Source organism: Otolemur garnettii, unplaced genomic scaffold, assembly GCF_000181295.1.
Source record: "Otolemur garnettii isolate 467f Iridium unplaced genomic scaffold, OtoGar3 scaffold00010, whole genome shotgun sequence".
NCBI lineage: Eukaryota > Metazoa > Chordata > Mammalia > Primates > Galagidae > Otolemur > Otolemur garnettii.
Window position 1 is genome coordinate 36734223 of NW_003852405.1, and position 14449 is coordinate 36748671.

Here is a 14449-nt window from a genome sequence, read left to right on the forward strand (position 1 = left end):
TGCTTAGCAGCCGACTCATCCTGTGGCCTGCAGTCCGGCCCTCCAACGGTCTGAGGGACAGTGAACTGGCCCCCTGTTTAAAAAGTTTGAGGACCTCTGCGATAGGGAAACAGGAAAATGGGTGTGAAAAAGCACCAGATAAATATTACTTTTACATCACTGAGTCAGCAAACTCAGGGGTTCGTGTCAGAGAATTTTGTAGGCAAGAATCAGAATACACAATCACTGTGCTTGTTGTTGAGATCCCAGCCGGTGCTCCTGTCTGTTTTGAAATGCTTCAGGGGAAAGGCGAACTATCTGGAAAGCACCTGTTGGCCCCACTCTTGTAGGTGTTTGTATCAAAACTTGTTTCCATGTGTAGCACAAGTCAGTTTACAGAGAATACTTATCATGTCTGATGGGAGATGGTTGAGACTGTCCTCTGAAACTCCACTTGCGAAGAGAAACAAAGAGTCTAACTGAGGCCTCTGAGATGGCCAGGCTGAGGGCCTGACAGGTGGACATTTCCCCAGAGAAAGGAGGCAGGGAGTAGGGGGTGTCCTTGGAGATGTCCTTGTAAGGAAGAGGCCGACTTGTAGCTGAACTGCCAGAAGGACAGCAGAGGGACCACCGAGGGATGGAGAAATTTGAAAGTATGTTCTTTCAATATTTGAAGTGGCTAAAGTCAGTGATTTCAGAGAGACATTGAGGGGAATAATGAAATTGGCCAAGCGTAAGGAAAGGCTGGTAAAAGGCACAGCAATATTGGGCTGGCACACAGCAAGTGACATTACTCAGAAATGGGCTTAGTAATAATCATGATCAGCTCCATAATCACAACCACAGGGGCTTATTTTATTTTTGGACACAAGAAGATGTGGTCCACGTTTTGATCAGTGCTAATTTGTGACCCACTTCCTGCTCTGCCTATGCTTCCGTCCATCCTGCCCCCATCGTGTGGGCTTCCTGTGGGTGGCCTTACCTGACCTGCAGGGCCTGCCAGGGTCGGGCAGGGGCCCTGGAGGAGGTGGCAGCAGGTCTGCTGAGGCTGGGCACATGGACCAGACCAACTGCTTCTGTTGTTAACATGGAAACACAGCACTTTCATATTTTCTAGCAAAGAGGTCACCTCTGTCAGCCATACATTGGCGTCCAGGCAACATGTTTCCAAGAAACCAGAGGGACAAGAAGAGAACATAAACTTTTTTTTTTTTTTTCAAAATCTGTTCCATTTTGCTCTAAAATAAAAAGATGTAAGTACATCATATCAGATTTATGCTGCCATTAAGAATTACCCCGGGTACTAAAAAGTAAGTAATCACCTCAGAAGGTGATTTGCATTTTAGAAAGATCCTCTTTTCTAGTTTCTGACCATTCTGGGAGGGAGTATTTGGATTTACGAAACAAATAAAGAAACCAAATCAGACCCTAAGCCCCACTACAACCCCATTTCCAAGGCCAGTTTTATAAGCATTCGGGATGCTACATTGTGGTACAGTAGACAAAAAATAACTTAAAAATTGTTTGCCTAACTCAGAGCATGAGGGTGTAGCTTGAAGAATTCAAGTGGAAGCTGCAATAAATGCAAGTTAGTACCTGAAATATTTGACCATACGCGTGCGATTGAGACGCGAACTTCCCGACATTACCCTGGGCCCTTACTAAACAGCACCTACAAAACCACCAGCACCCAACTTCCTCTCTTCCCCAAGTGGCATAGTTAGACCTCATCTTGCTTCACAAAGGTTTGTTTTTAAAATCCAAAACCTCGTTTAGGTGATAAGCACAGTCAGTCATAGATATACAGATGATGAAAATAAACAGAATAAATAATATTTGGCCAAAGCACAGAAAGAACTTGTAATTTCTTACCGGACTTTTCCTCTAAAAGTGTAGGCATGGGGAGAAAAAATAAAGAGAAATGAGAGAGGTAAAATGCATTTTCTGGAAGATACAGCTCGAGCCTTGGAATGACCTGCTTTGAAATCGGCTTTCTGTGGGCTTGTCAAGCTACGGCCATTCCCAGGTGGCCGTGTTTAGTTTGGTTTAATGAGGGGCCAGCTGCCACATGAGCTCACCCTGGACTTCCTTCTGAATGAGTTGCTTTTATCGAATGGACTTGGGCCTTGAAAACAGAAAATTATTCTTGGAATAGTGAAAAGAATTGGAGAATGCCACTAACGCCCTGAAGCTGGGCGTGGTCGGTCACAAGACTAAAACAGGACGTTTTCCAGAAACTCCGTCTGGACAGAGAACAGTGTGTATGTCGTTTTCTCCCATGTCACCCTGGCAGAGCCATCAGTTCTTTGATTCTGTCTTCTTTTTGCCCTCATTCTCCACTGGCAAGCACGTCTTACCATTTGCCACGGTGTTTACAAACCCCTGGCCCTCAGGATGGTCTTAATTCCTTAGCGGCCACCTGAGGGGGCCGTACTCTCCCTGGCTGCTCACCTGCTTCCTGCCGCTGACCCTGTTCCCAGTTTCATTGCCTCATCTATCCTCACACTCAATTATTTTTCAAAAATAGTGAATAGAATCTATTATTCCTCCCTCCCCAAATCTCCCTGCTACTTAGAAAATACAGCTCAAACTCCATCCAGCGGCTGCCGAGACGTGCTCCGTCCAGCAGCTGCCGAGACGTGCTCCGTCCAGCTCGCCTCCCACCCTCACTCCACTGTTGTCTTTCTGTGAAGCATGAACTTGGCTGCAGACTCCTTGTACCCTTGGACATGCCACACACGCACACACACAAGCACACACTTCCTGCTTTCGGCCCATGCACTTTTTCACTTTTCAATGGTTCCTCCCTCTCCCCTGTCAAAATCTCCCTGGTCCCTCTACGGCAGCGACGTTCTCACAGGACCCCTCTCCCAGTGTCCCTGTCAGGATCGATGGCTCCTTCTCTTGTTTGATTGCAGCCTCCTTTTATTCAGAGTATCAGGTAAATACTGAAGGCCTTTCTATTCACCTGATGTTTGCTGGCCTTGGGGAAACTGAGGCACAGGTGGCTGGTGGATTTCTGAGGTTCTTACTTTGCTCTGTGTCACTGAGATGTCTCCACCCCACACTGGCTCATGTGATGGGTGCCAATGGCCTCTCTTGGGCCCCACAAGTAGCGTGAGGCTCTTAGTAGGCACCCAGAGCATGTTTAGGAGATCTCTTTCGGGACTATTAAAACATTGTACAAAAGTATACCTGTCTTTCAAAACAGGGAACAAGGAGCCGCTCTGGAGTAAGGCTGGACTATGCCCAGCCTGCCCGGTGCTCTCTAGACACACTTCACTCAGCTCCCACTCAGCTGTCAGCTCTCCGGCCATCAGCGCCCTCGGGTGCTAACACGTTGCAGAGGCTCCCAGGAGCTAAACACAACAGAGCTGTCCTTATGATAAAGGGTAGACGTGTAGTAATGGGATTGCGGGATCAACGGAGGCCTATTTTGAGCATTGTGAGGATTCTCCACACTTCTTTCCATGGAATACTATTCAGCCATAAAAAGATGGAGACTTTACATCTTTTGTATTAACCTGGATGGAGCTGAAACACATTCTTCTTAGTAAAGTATCACAAGAATGGAAAAGCGAGTGTCCAGTGTACTTGATACTAATACGAAGCTGGTAGATGATCTAATAGGCGTCCACACAAGAGAGAGAGGACACGAAACTCAATTCAAGGTGGGCGAGGTAGAGGGATTGGTGGGCGAGGTAGAGGGATTGGTGGGCGTCCGTCTCACGGACACACGTAAGGGTACTCGACGCCTGGGTGTGGGACACAGCTACACCAGGACTCTACCTAAGAAATGCAAACATTGTAATGTAATTGTTCGTATCCTCACATTAATCTGAAATAAAAAAAATAAAAGCAAGAAATAAAAATAAAAAACAGTGGAGCTGAATGCTCACAGATCACACAGCTTGGAAAAGCTTGGATCTTTCTAATGGAAAGGATTAATAGGTCATGCTTATTTACATAACAGGTCTCAAAGAATGAGCTTTTCAGAGAATGAGCTATATTTCTAGGTGTGATTTCAGTCCTTGGGATTAAACTCTGATTGTAAGGCAAATTTCTTGGCCTTTTCTAGTGTTAAAAGCACTTTGTGTCATTATAATCAGAGGAATAAGTGGGAACACACAGAGGTGAGGGCCGCCCCTCCCCGCCTGCCTGCACCTCCCTCCCCTAAGGCACCAAACCACCTTTCTTTAAAATCTGGTTCTGCTTCCTCAGCAGTTACCAACACCCAGGCTGTGGCCTCTTAGCCTGAGGTTTTCTTCAAAATGTTAAAAAAATGAAAACAAACACAAAATGTGACAATTTTCTTGAGGGGCAAACAAAGATATTTTTCCATTTAAAATAAGCAAACGGCATCAGACTCGATTTTTAATTATTGAAAAGCTAACTAGGAGAGCTGGAAAGAGATATATACACATCGAGATGGAGTGAGTGAGTTTCTGGACTAGACAAAATCCTTCACCTAAAATACAACCAGTGAATGGTGTAGACGTGTCGGGATTTTCCCATCCCATGGCCTGAGGACACAGGACGCTTGACCTGCAAGCCTTGCAGAGGTCCAGCTCCCCCTTAGGACGCAGCTCCCCACGGAACGCAGGGACCCCTGCTGTCTGCAGAGGCAGAATCTCTCTGACTTGGCGACTCAAGTCTTCACCCGAGTTAGGTTTTGTTGAAGACTACGTCTTTGCATGAAGGGCCAGAAATCAACCCTTAAAACTGAATTCTGCTTAATTCGGGTCAGAGCCAATGGAGGCGAACGGAGGGGACGCGCGCCACCTGTCGGTGGGTTGTGTTCTCAGCTTCCCTGCCTGGCCTGCGGGACTCTGGCACCGAGCATTGCGGAAGGGACTCAAGACATAACAAGTCAGGTCCAATCTGCAAACCTTTTTAGAGCCTCTGATCACTCAACCTCAAAAACATTGAGCTCATTGCAAATTCTTACTTTTTAATTAATGGGTTTCTATTACAATACAACCACTCCCTATCAGTTACTTATGACTGGTCAGGTATTCACAGGGAGCAAAAGGATTATTTATTATTTATTTATTAAGTCACTGGCCGATATTTATTAGGCACCTATTCCAGGTAAACTAGTGAACCACAGAAACAGCAGGAAACGTCCACTGAGCTGCTTTTGGGAGCAGGGGAGGGCACGCACCTCCAACAACAAAGACAGTAACATTGAACCACCCACCCACACCATGGCAGTCTGGTTAGATGCTGTGATGGAGCCGAATGTTCATGGAAGCGCTGAGCATTCCTGGCCTGTCTGTGGAGGGGACGGTGTGAACACACTTACCGCACTGCCAGCCACAGAAAAGGGTGGCACATACAGCTATGTGTTACCTAAGACTCGGCAGTGACAATAAATGACTAAGTTACTGGTCTGTGTGTTCACTCTACTATACTTTTTACTATTATTTTATTGTTATTTTCCTTCTATTTATTAAAAAAAAACTTCAGGCGGGTCCCTGGGAGGTATTCTAGAAGAAGGCCTTGTCGTCAAAGGAGACGGCAGCTCTGTGGGAGTCGGCCCCTGAGGCCTTCCAGTGGGACTGGATGTAGAGGTGGGAGGTGGTGAAGCCGATGGTGCTGGCCCTGTGGAGGCCTAGGCTGATGACTGTGTTTATAGTGCAGTTTTTAACCAAAAGGTTTAAAAAGTAAAAAATAAAAAAAATTTAAAAATGGGGAAAAGCTTATGGAACAAAAACAGAGGGAAAGAAAATATTTTTGTACATAGCTGTACAACATGTTTGTGTTTTAAGCTATATGTTATCACAAGAGTCAAAAAGTTAAAAAAATCAAGAAGTTAATAAAGTAAAACAAGTTACAAGCTAATGTTGGTTTATTTACTGAACGAGCTCTCTCGATCCTCCATGTAGCATGTTAAGAAAAATAAAGTAGAATAAAGATGGGTTTGAAATAGGTTAGATAGTGGGATGGAGTTTCAACTGGGCAAACAGGCCGAGGTCAGTCCATCTTGCCTTCGTCTTGATGTCCACAGCAGGACAGGCCGCCCCAGCTGGCGCACCTGGCCCTGTATGCACCGTGCTGGTGGCTGACATAGACCGTAGCCCTGTGGTCCATGGCTGGCTGGAGGCTGTCCTTCTGACACAGGAGATAGAAAGAAGTGCTGCCTTCTTAGAAATTTTCCCATCTCCAAGGCAACATTTTTTGAATCACCCATAATTAACGTGGGTGATTCACGTGCTAAGATCTTTTGTTCCTAAAACAATTAAAAGTTACATTTACTGCTATAAATTTCTGGCACTAAAAGAAGCTCCTTCAGAAGGCAAAGGGGCATGGACGTTTTTCTTATACTTATTTTTATACTATTGTTCATACATTTATAGAAACTCCTTAGTATGAAAACAAGTATAATGGTGTAAGAAAGTAAATTACAGACACTTAACCCTCAAGCTTGAGGGTCACTAAGTGACTGAAAATCTGAGGTTTTAGATGAGAAAGCAGACTTCTCCTGGGGAGTGCAGGGTTGGGGAAGGAGGATGACAAAACCAGGACCCACAGGAAAGATTAAGTTAATTAACTTGGAACCTACAAATCGTAGAAGAAACAGGAAATTATTTCTCATATTGTTATCCAGTAACTGAGAAAAAAACTTGATAGAGTAGAAGGGGAAAGGATCAAAGAAATTGAGAATCATAAATTTGCTCTGTTTTAAAATGAGGTGAGGGATAGAGGTTGCATTATATCACAGAAATGCCACAGCTAGACACCAGTTCTGTTTAATTTTCCGTGGTGGAGAGCGTCCATCTACCCCAACAACCAACAAGTATTTTCTAAGTACCTGCTGTATGTCATTCAACACTGGAGGCCCTGGAGATGGAAATGCCCACTACAGAAGAAGCTGAGAGGAACCGACAACCTCTGGGCACAGGATTAGTTGTTAGAAACCTGACACTCAGTACATTGCTCCCAAATTATACTTGTGCTAATAATTTACTTTCTAATGTATTGCTTGTTTATGGAGCCCATTCTATCCTGACTATGGCAATTAGCTAATAAAAATTCTTTAAAACCTATATAGAAACCTAATACAGGAAAAAGCAAACACATATTAGATACAAACTAATTCTTCAGCAAACATCATTTCTGAATACAATAAAATACTTTGTGTACAAAAACTGGAAAATGTTGAGTGGACAAATTCTTGGAAACAGAAACTTCTTAGGCTCAAATAGGATGAAAAAGAACTTGTGAACAGATGAATATCAAGGGACAAAATTGAAGTAGCATTAAAAAACCTTCCAACAAAAAAAGTCCTAGACTAGATGGTATCACAGCCAAATTCTGCCGTATCTACACCCATACTGTAAAATTATCTCATAACATAAAGAAGGAAGGAATCCTCTGCAACTTGTTTCACAAACAGGAAAGGATATTAAAAAAAAGAAAACTGTAGATCATTATACCTTATGAATGTAGAGGCAAACATTTTCAACAAAATTTCAGCAAATCAATTTCAGAACCACAGAAGCAAATTAAAAAAAAAAAAATCTACCATGACCAGTTTGGTGTCATCCCAGAGGTGCAAGGATTGTTCAACATACGCAAATCTGTAAATGTCATTTGTCACACAAACAGAAGCAAAAGCAGAGATCATGTCATCTCAATAAATGCAGAGAAAGCATTTGGAAAAATTTAGCATCATTTTATGATAAGAACTCTTAACAAAATAGGCATAGATGGGGCAGCACCTGTGGCTCAAAGGAGTAGGGCACTGGCCCCATATGCTGGAGGTGGGGGGTTCAAACCCAGCCCTGGCCAAAAACTACAAAAAAAAAAAAAAAAAAAGACATAGATGGACCATAACTCGAGATTCTAAAAGCCATTTACCACAAGCTCACAACCAATATTATAATAAGTGGGGAAAAATTGAAAGCATTTCTGCTTAGATCTGGAGCTGGACAAGGTTGCCCAGGGTGACTATTTCTATTCAACACAGTGTGGAAGTCCTGGCCGGAGCAACTAGTTGAGAAGAGGAGAGAAAGAGATCGGGTATCCATCTGGGGACAGAAGAGGTGAACTATCACTCTTTGCTAATGTAATCTCATAGCTAGAAAACCCTGCAGATTCTGCCAAAAGACTTCTGGAATTGATAAATAAACTGAGCAGAGTCTCAGGATACAAAACCAATGTGCACAAGTCAGTAGCATTCCTATACACCAGCAACTGTCAAGCTGAGAACAAAGACTCAATTCCTTACACAACAGCAACAAAGAAAATACCTAAGAATATATTTAACTAAGGAGGTAAAAGGCTTTACTGGGAGGACCACAAGGTACTGAGGAAGGAAGTCTCGGAGGATGTGAACAAATGCAAGAGTATTTGTTGCTCATAGATGGGCAGAATCAACATTGTTAAAATGTCTTAACACCCAAAGTGATGTACAGATTCAATGCAACCCTCATTAAAATACCAGAGTCATGTTTTGCAAATCTAGAAAAAATAACTGTGCAATTTGTTTGGAACCAGAAAAAAGCCTAAATAGGCAAAGCAACCTTAAGCAAAAAAGACAAATTGGGGGGCATGACTTCAACAGACTTCAAGCTGTACTGTGAGGCTGTAGTAACCCAAACCAGCATGGTATTTATTGGCACAAGAACAGAGACACAGACCAATGGACCAGAACAGAAAACTCAGATGCAGAACCATCTCATATCGCCATTTGGTCTTTAACAAATCAGATGATAACATACAATGGGGAAAAGAGTCCCTGTTTAATAAATGGTGCTGGGATAACTATATAGTCACATGCAGAAGGTTGCACACACAGCAGCTGCACCTCTCACCACCCACAAGAATTAATTCACTGTAGGTAATAGACTTCAACCTGAGGCATGAAAGCATAAGAATTCTAGCAGAACGTGTTAGACAAACTCCTATAGACATTGGGCTTGGGGAAGAGTTTAGTAAGAGGACCCAAAGGCAATCACAGAAACAACAAAAATTAACAAATGGGACTTGATTAAATTACAGAGCTTCTGCACAGACAAGAACACAATCCATAGAATGAACAGACAACCTGCAGAATGGGAGAAAATATTTGCAGGTTGTACATCCAATAAAGGGTTGATAACCAGAATGTATAAAGAACTCAAGCAAATCATCAAGAAAAAAAATCAAACAACCCCATAAAAGAGTGGGCAAGTGACATGAACAGAAGCTTTTCAAAAGAAGATGGAATGATGGCCAGTAAACCTGGGAAAAATGCTCAAAATCTCCAACCACCAGAGAAATGCAAATCAAAACCACAGTGAGATATCACTTAACTCCAGGGAGAATGGCTTTTATTAAAAAAAACCCACGCAGTAGATGCTAGTGTGGATGTGGAGAGAAAGGGACTCATATACACCTGGTGGGACTGCAAACTAGTACAACCTCCATGGGAAGTTGTACACACCAAAGAGCTAAAAATTGACCTAATGTTTGCTCCAGCAATTCCACTATAAGTCACTTTATCAAAAGGACACCTGCCTGTGAATGTTCACTGCAGCACAGTCCACAATTGCAAAGATGTGGAACCCATCCAAGTGCCCACGGATCCATGAGCAGATTAGTGAAATGTAGAATATGCGTATTATAAAAAAATGGTGGATTTATACCTTTCGTAACAACCTGGATGGCACTGAAAACTATTCTCTTAAGTGAAGTATCACAAGAATAGAAAAACAACCACCACACGTACTCACTATTAAATTGGAATAATCGATCAACTCTCACGTGCACATTTGGCACTAAAACTCAACAGCAAGTGAACAGGAGGTGGCAGAGGGCAGGAGGGAGGGAAAATTCACACCTAATAGCTACAATGTACTCTATCTGGTTGACATGGCACTTACAACTTTGACTCAAAGTGTACCAAAGCAATTCATGTAACCAAAACATTTGAAAACCCATAATATTCTGAAGAACAAAGACATTTCATAGTCAATTAAAATGTAGGGAAGAGAAAACTATATATATATATTTTTTTTTTTGAGACAGAGCCTCAAGCTGTCCCCCTGGGTAGAGTGCCGTGGCATTACAGCTCACAGCAACCTCCAACTCCTGGGCTCAAGCGAGTCTCCTGCCTCTGCCTCCCAAGTAGCTGGGACCACAGGCACCCGCCACAACGCCCGGCTATTTTTTTTTTAGTTGCAGCCGTCATTGTTGTTTGGCAGGTCTGGGCTGGGGATTCGAACCCGCCACCTTAGGTGTATGTGGCTGGCGCCTTAGCCGGTTGAGCTATAGGCGCCGAGCCGAGAAAACTATATTTTGAAAAAGAAAGTTCTCACATTTATTCTTCCCTTTAAACCTGAAGAAACAAAGTTTCATCTTGTGCTAACTTTTGATTTTGGTGAGGCTGCCTGCAGCTCTGTCAAGAGGGGGTATCTCAGAGCAGATTACATCTGGGTCCAGTGGAAGGTCTGCAGAGGGTTTGGGGTGGAGAGCGGTGGCTTCTACGCTCCTTCCTGACTTGGTAACCCTGGTCTAGATCAACCTGGATCATGCTGGCCGTGACACTCTCCCAGCCCCTGAGTTTGAGTCCGGCCTGTGAAGCTCTCCCAGCCCCTGAGTTTGAGTCCGGCCTGTGAAGATTTCCCAGACCCTGAGTGTGAGTCTGGCCTGTGAAGCTCTCCCAGCCCCTGAGTTTGAGTCTGGCCTGTGAGGCTCTCTCAGCCCCTGAGTGTGAGTCCAGCCTGTGAAGCTCTCCCAGCCCCTGAGTGTGAGTCTGGCCTGTGAAGCTCTCCCAGCCCCTGAGTGTGAGTCCAGCCTATGAAGCTCTCTCAGCCCCTGAGTGTGAGTCCAGCCTGTGAAGCTCTCCCAGCCCTGCGTGTGCGTCTGACTGAGCGCTCAGCTCTGGAGCACTTGCCATCTTTGGCTTCCCCTCACACTGAGCAGTGTTTCCACCAGCAGAAGCTGCTAGGTGGGCGGGCTGGAGATGGAGCTCTGCTCCCCCACTCCTACTGATGACTCTCTGTTTTCACTGAACTCAACGGGGTGCTGAACCTTCTGCCGAAGTGAGGACAGGAAAGGGGGTGGTGTTACCAAGCGGTGGCACATCCGCGGAGTCTGTTCTCCGGCAGGCAGAGCTGGGGTGGAAAGGTGGGCGGGCCACCTGGAGCAGGCAGACACCAGACCATCCCCAGTTCCAAGCTACGCCTGTTGCCCCTCCTTATATTTTTTGGTTAAACAAAGTATGTTCTGCAAATCTCAAGATTAAACTCATTGTTCCTTCACAAGTCAATGCTGAATTCTCTGATTCCTCATACATCTGGATTCTACAGGGGTTGGGGAGAGACCAGCCTGCATGCCAGGACAGGCCACCTCTCTCTCCCTCCACTTGTCCCTGCTGTCAGCCGTCTTCTCCTCAGCTCTGCTCAAGGCCTCCCTTGCTAATTTTATATTCCTTCTGCCTCCTACAAGTCTCTGGACTTTGCAGAAAGGAAAGTGAAGCTGGAGAGGGAGCTGAAATTTAATGGAGCCTCTTCTGGGTGACAGGTACCAAGCTGGGGACCTCACATCATCTCCAGTCTTTCTGTCACCAACCCCAGCAGGTAGGGATGACTTTTCATTTCCATTTTACAGACATAGGGCCTGAGGCTCAGGGTGAAGGGTGCTCCTGGGTATACAGGTGGGATTGTGGGCCCTTGGTGCATCCTTCCAAGGGTTTGTGAGTGATCAGAAGTTGAGTGAAAAATATTTTGAATGAGCTAATGCATTTGTTTTCCTAGAAAGAGAGTCAGTAGCTTTAATTTGTCAAAAGCAGCAAAATACACATTGGTTAAGAGTTCTGCATTGGAGACTGGGCTTTCTGGGTTTGAATCCAGCAGTGTCACTCCCTGGCTGTGACTCCTCAGATGAGCTGTTTAATCTCTCCATGGTTCAGTTTCCTTACCCGTGAAGTGGAGTAAGGAATCATTCTTATCTCACAGGGGTTTTAGGAGGACAAGGGAGTTAATGTAGACAAAGCATCTGACACAGAGTCTGCACCTGCTGCCCACCACCATCGCCACACCAAGTGAGACTGTCTGTGACTTAAGGGTTGGAACACTAGCTATCATTTCAACACCTGCCTGGGGCCTTAGATAAATTTACTCTCAAACGACTCAGCTCTTCCCATTCTTTATTCCCTTAGTTCTTTGAAGGATTCTGTGAGGTGGGTGGGGTTGACCTCATTTTCCCTCTGAGTAAGACTTGATGGAGGCATGAAGAGCCAGTGACCTGCTCAGGGTCACGTGAGCAGCACGTGTGAAGCCTGAATGAGGCTCAGCCCTGACCTTCTCCAGAGCACAATTTCATTACCAGTGTGGACCTAAAAGCTTCTTGTTAAAAGAGAACTGCTCAAGGTAAGCCAGAGGATTTTTGACTCTCGGGAGAACAAGAATAAAGGCTCAATGGCAGCACGTGGACAGGGCAGCATAAGAATCAAAGCACAGTGTGAGTCCTCCGCAGCACATGGACAGGGCAGCATAAGAATCAAAGCATAGCATGAGTCCTCTGCAGCACATGGACAGGGCAGCATAAGAATCAAAGCATAGCGTGAGTCCTCTGCAGCATGTGGACAGGGCAGCATGAGAATCAAAGCATAGCGTGAGTCCTCTGCAGCATGTGGACAGGGCAGCATGAGAATCAAAGCATAGTGTGAGTCCTCTGCCTCCCGGGAGAGCTGCCGGAGCCCCTGTCTCAGAGTGCCCAATGGAGCAGCACATGGCTGTGGATGTGTGGAGACAGAAGGGCTGGAGATGACCACATTGGAGTGTGTGGGAGGGTGAGCTGGCCGGGAGACTGTGGAGTGGAGGCTAGTGGGGATTGGAGTGTCCGGGAGGGCAAACAGGCCAGGAGACTCTGGAGAGGAGGCCAGCAGGGATCAGACTGGGAGGGCCAGCTGGCCAGGAGACCCTGGAATGGAGGCCAGTGGGGAAGGAAACACAGAGGCTGCATTTTCTCCCAGGAAGCTGAAGAGGAGGCAGGCTGGGGTTGGGCCACAGGGGTGTGTCAGTGTCTGTAGCTGCTGGACGGTGTCCTCTGGTAAGTCTGTGGTCAGAGCCCTAGTGGGCAGGTGGGGCAGGCTGTCTGCTCAATAATCCTGATGTCAGCTCTCGGTGCCTGCTCAGTGGAGGATGCTCAACAGGCAGAATGATTGGAAGGGCACAGGGCCAGCGTGTGCTGTGAGTGCAGCCTTCAGCACAGTGTCCCCAAGAAGACCCAGCTCACTCAGGGGGCTGTCCTGTTACTCTAAACAACCTAGAGGCATTTCTGGAATTACTTTCAAAATCCGTCACAGATACATTTTCCCAAGATAATGCTGACTGTAGCTAATTCTAGTTTCGGCTCCAAATCACTGTTGGCTATCTGAGTTACCTCATCTGTCTCTGTTAAATGCTGTTCTGTCCCAGACTCTGCAGACACTTCTGACGACACTGAGACCATCTTTGAATGCTCCGTCTATTCTGAGCACTTGCTGTGTATCAACTCACTCAGCCATCAGAGCAGCACCGTGAACAGTTTGGGGGTTTCCCCACCTGCAGCTGAGGAAACCAAGGCTCAGGTTTCGTGATGTCGCCCAGATCACCATGGAGAGTTGGTGCCCAACCCAGCAGCGATTGTGACGTTGTCAGAGCCAGTGTCTACTCCCATTTTCTTATTTTCTTCGCAGCGCCTTGATGGAAATTGCGTTCAATTTAAACAATTGTTGATGAATTCATGTGTTTTTCTAAAGGCGTGTTTCCTTTAGCTCTCTTCAGAAAATAATTTCACTCTTTCAAAACAAAGCCATTTCTTGGAGCATGTAATGGTGTTTGCTTCCCTGCTGCATGCAGGGCATGGTGGAAAGGGAGTGAATCATGGAGCTGCTCCCCTCAGATTCCTCCTCCTTTAGGGGAGCAGGCTTCACACCGAGCCAGCTGGAAGATACAGACATCCCAACCACCACCCTGGGAAGGGGACATCGGTCATCACCTCTTTGGACAAAAAGAAACCAAGACACAGCGGCTGGGCTCCAGCCTGTCCCTTCCTCACTATACCTCAGTTCTTTTAGGGCTAAGTACAGGTGTCTAGTTGTGTTTGAAGAAAAATCAACCACAAATGTCCAGTATAGAGAAAACTGACTTAAAATAGTTCCTCTAGAGCAGTGGTTCTCAACCTTCCTAATGCCTCCTAATGCTGTGACCCTTTAATACAATTCCTCATGTTGTGGTGACCCCCACCCATAAAATTATTTTTTTGCTACTTCATAACTGTAATTTTGCTACTGTTATGAATCATAATGTAAATATCTGATATGCAGGACGTATTTTCATTGTTACAAAGGGGCTGTGACCCACAGGCTGAGAACTGCTGCTTTCGAGCCTCAAAGGAGGATGAGATGATGGGAATCAGCAGTCTGGGAAAATAGGCCAAGCAGGTGGAGATGCTGATGATGGGCAGGTGGAGATGTGATGATGGGCAGGTGGAGATG

The 14449-nt window shown here is 45.5% G+C and overlaps 1 protein-coding gene across 1 annotated transcript in view; it reads right to left on the reverse strand.

Annotated features, from left to right (window-relative positions):
- SGIP1 (SH3 domain GRB2 like endophilin interacting protein 1) overlaps nt 1-14449 on the reverse strand; it is a 179018-nt gene that overhangs the window by 66626 nt on the left and 97943 nt on the right. The window contains exon 9 of the mRNA XM_023509889.1: nt 1852-1863. Coding sequence (XP_023365657.1) covers nt 1852-1863 — 12 coding nt within the window. The remainder of the gene's footprint in view (nt 1-1851; nt 1864-14449) is intronic.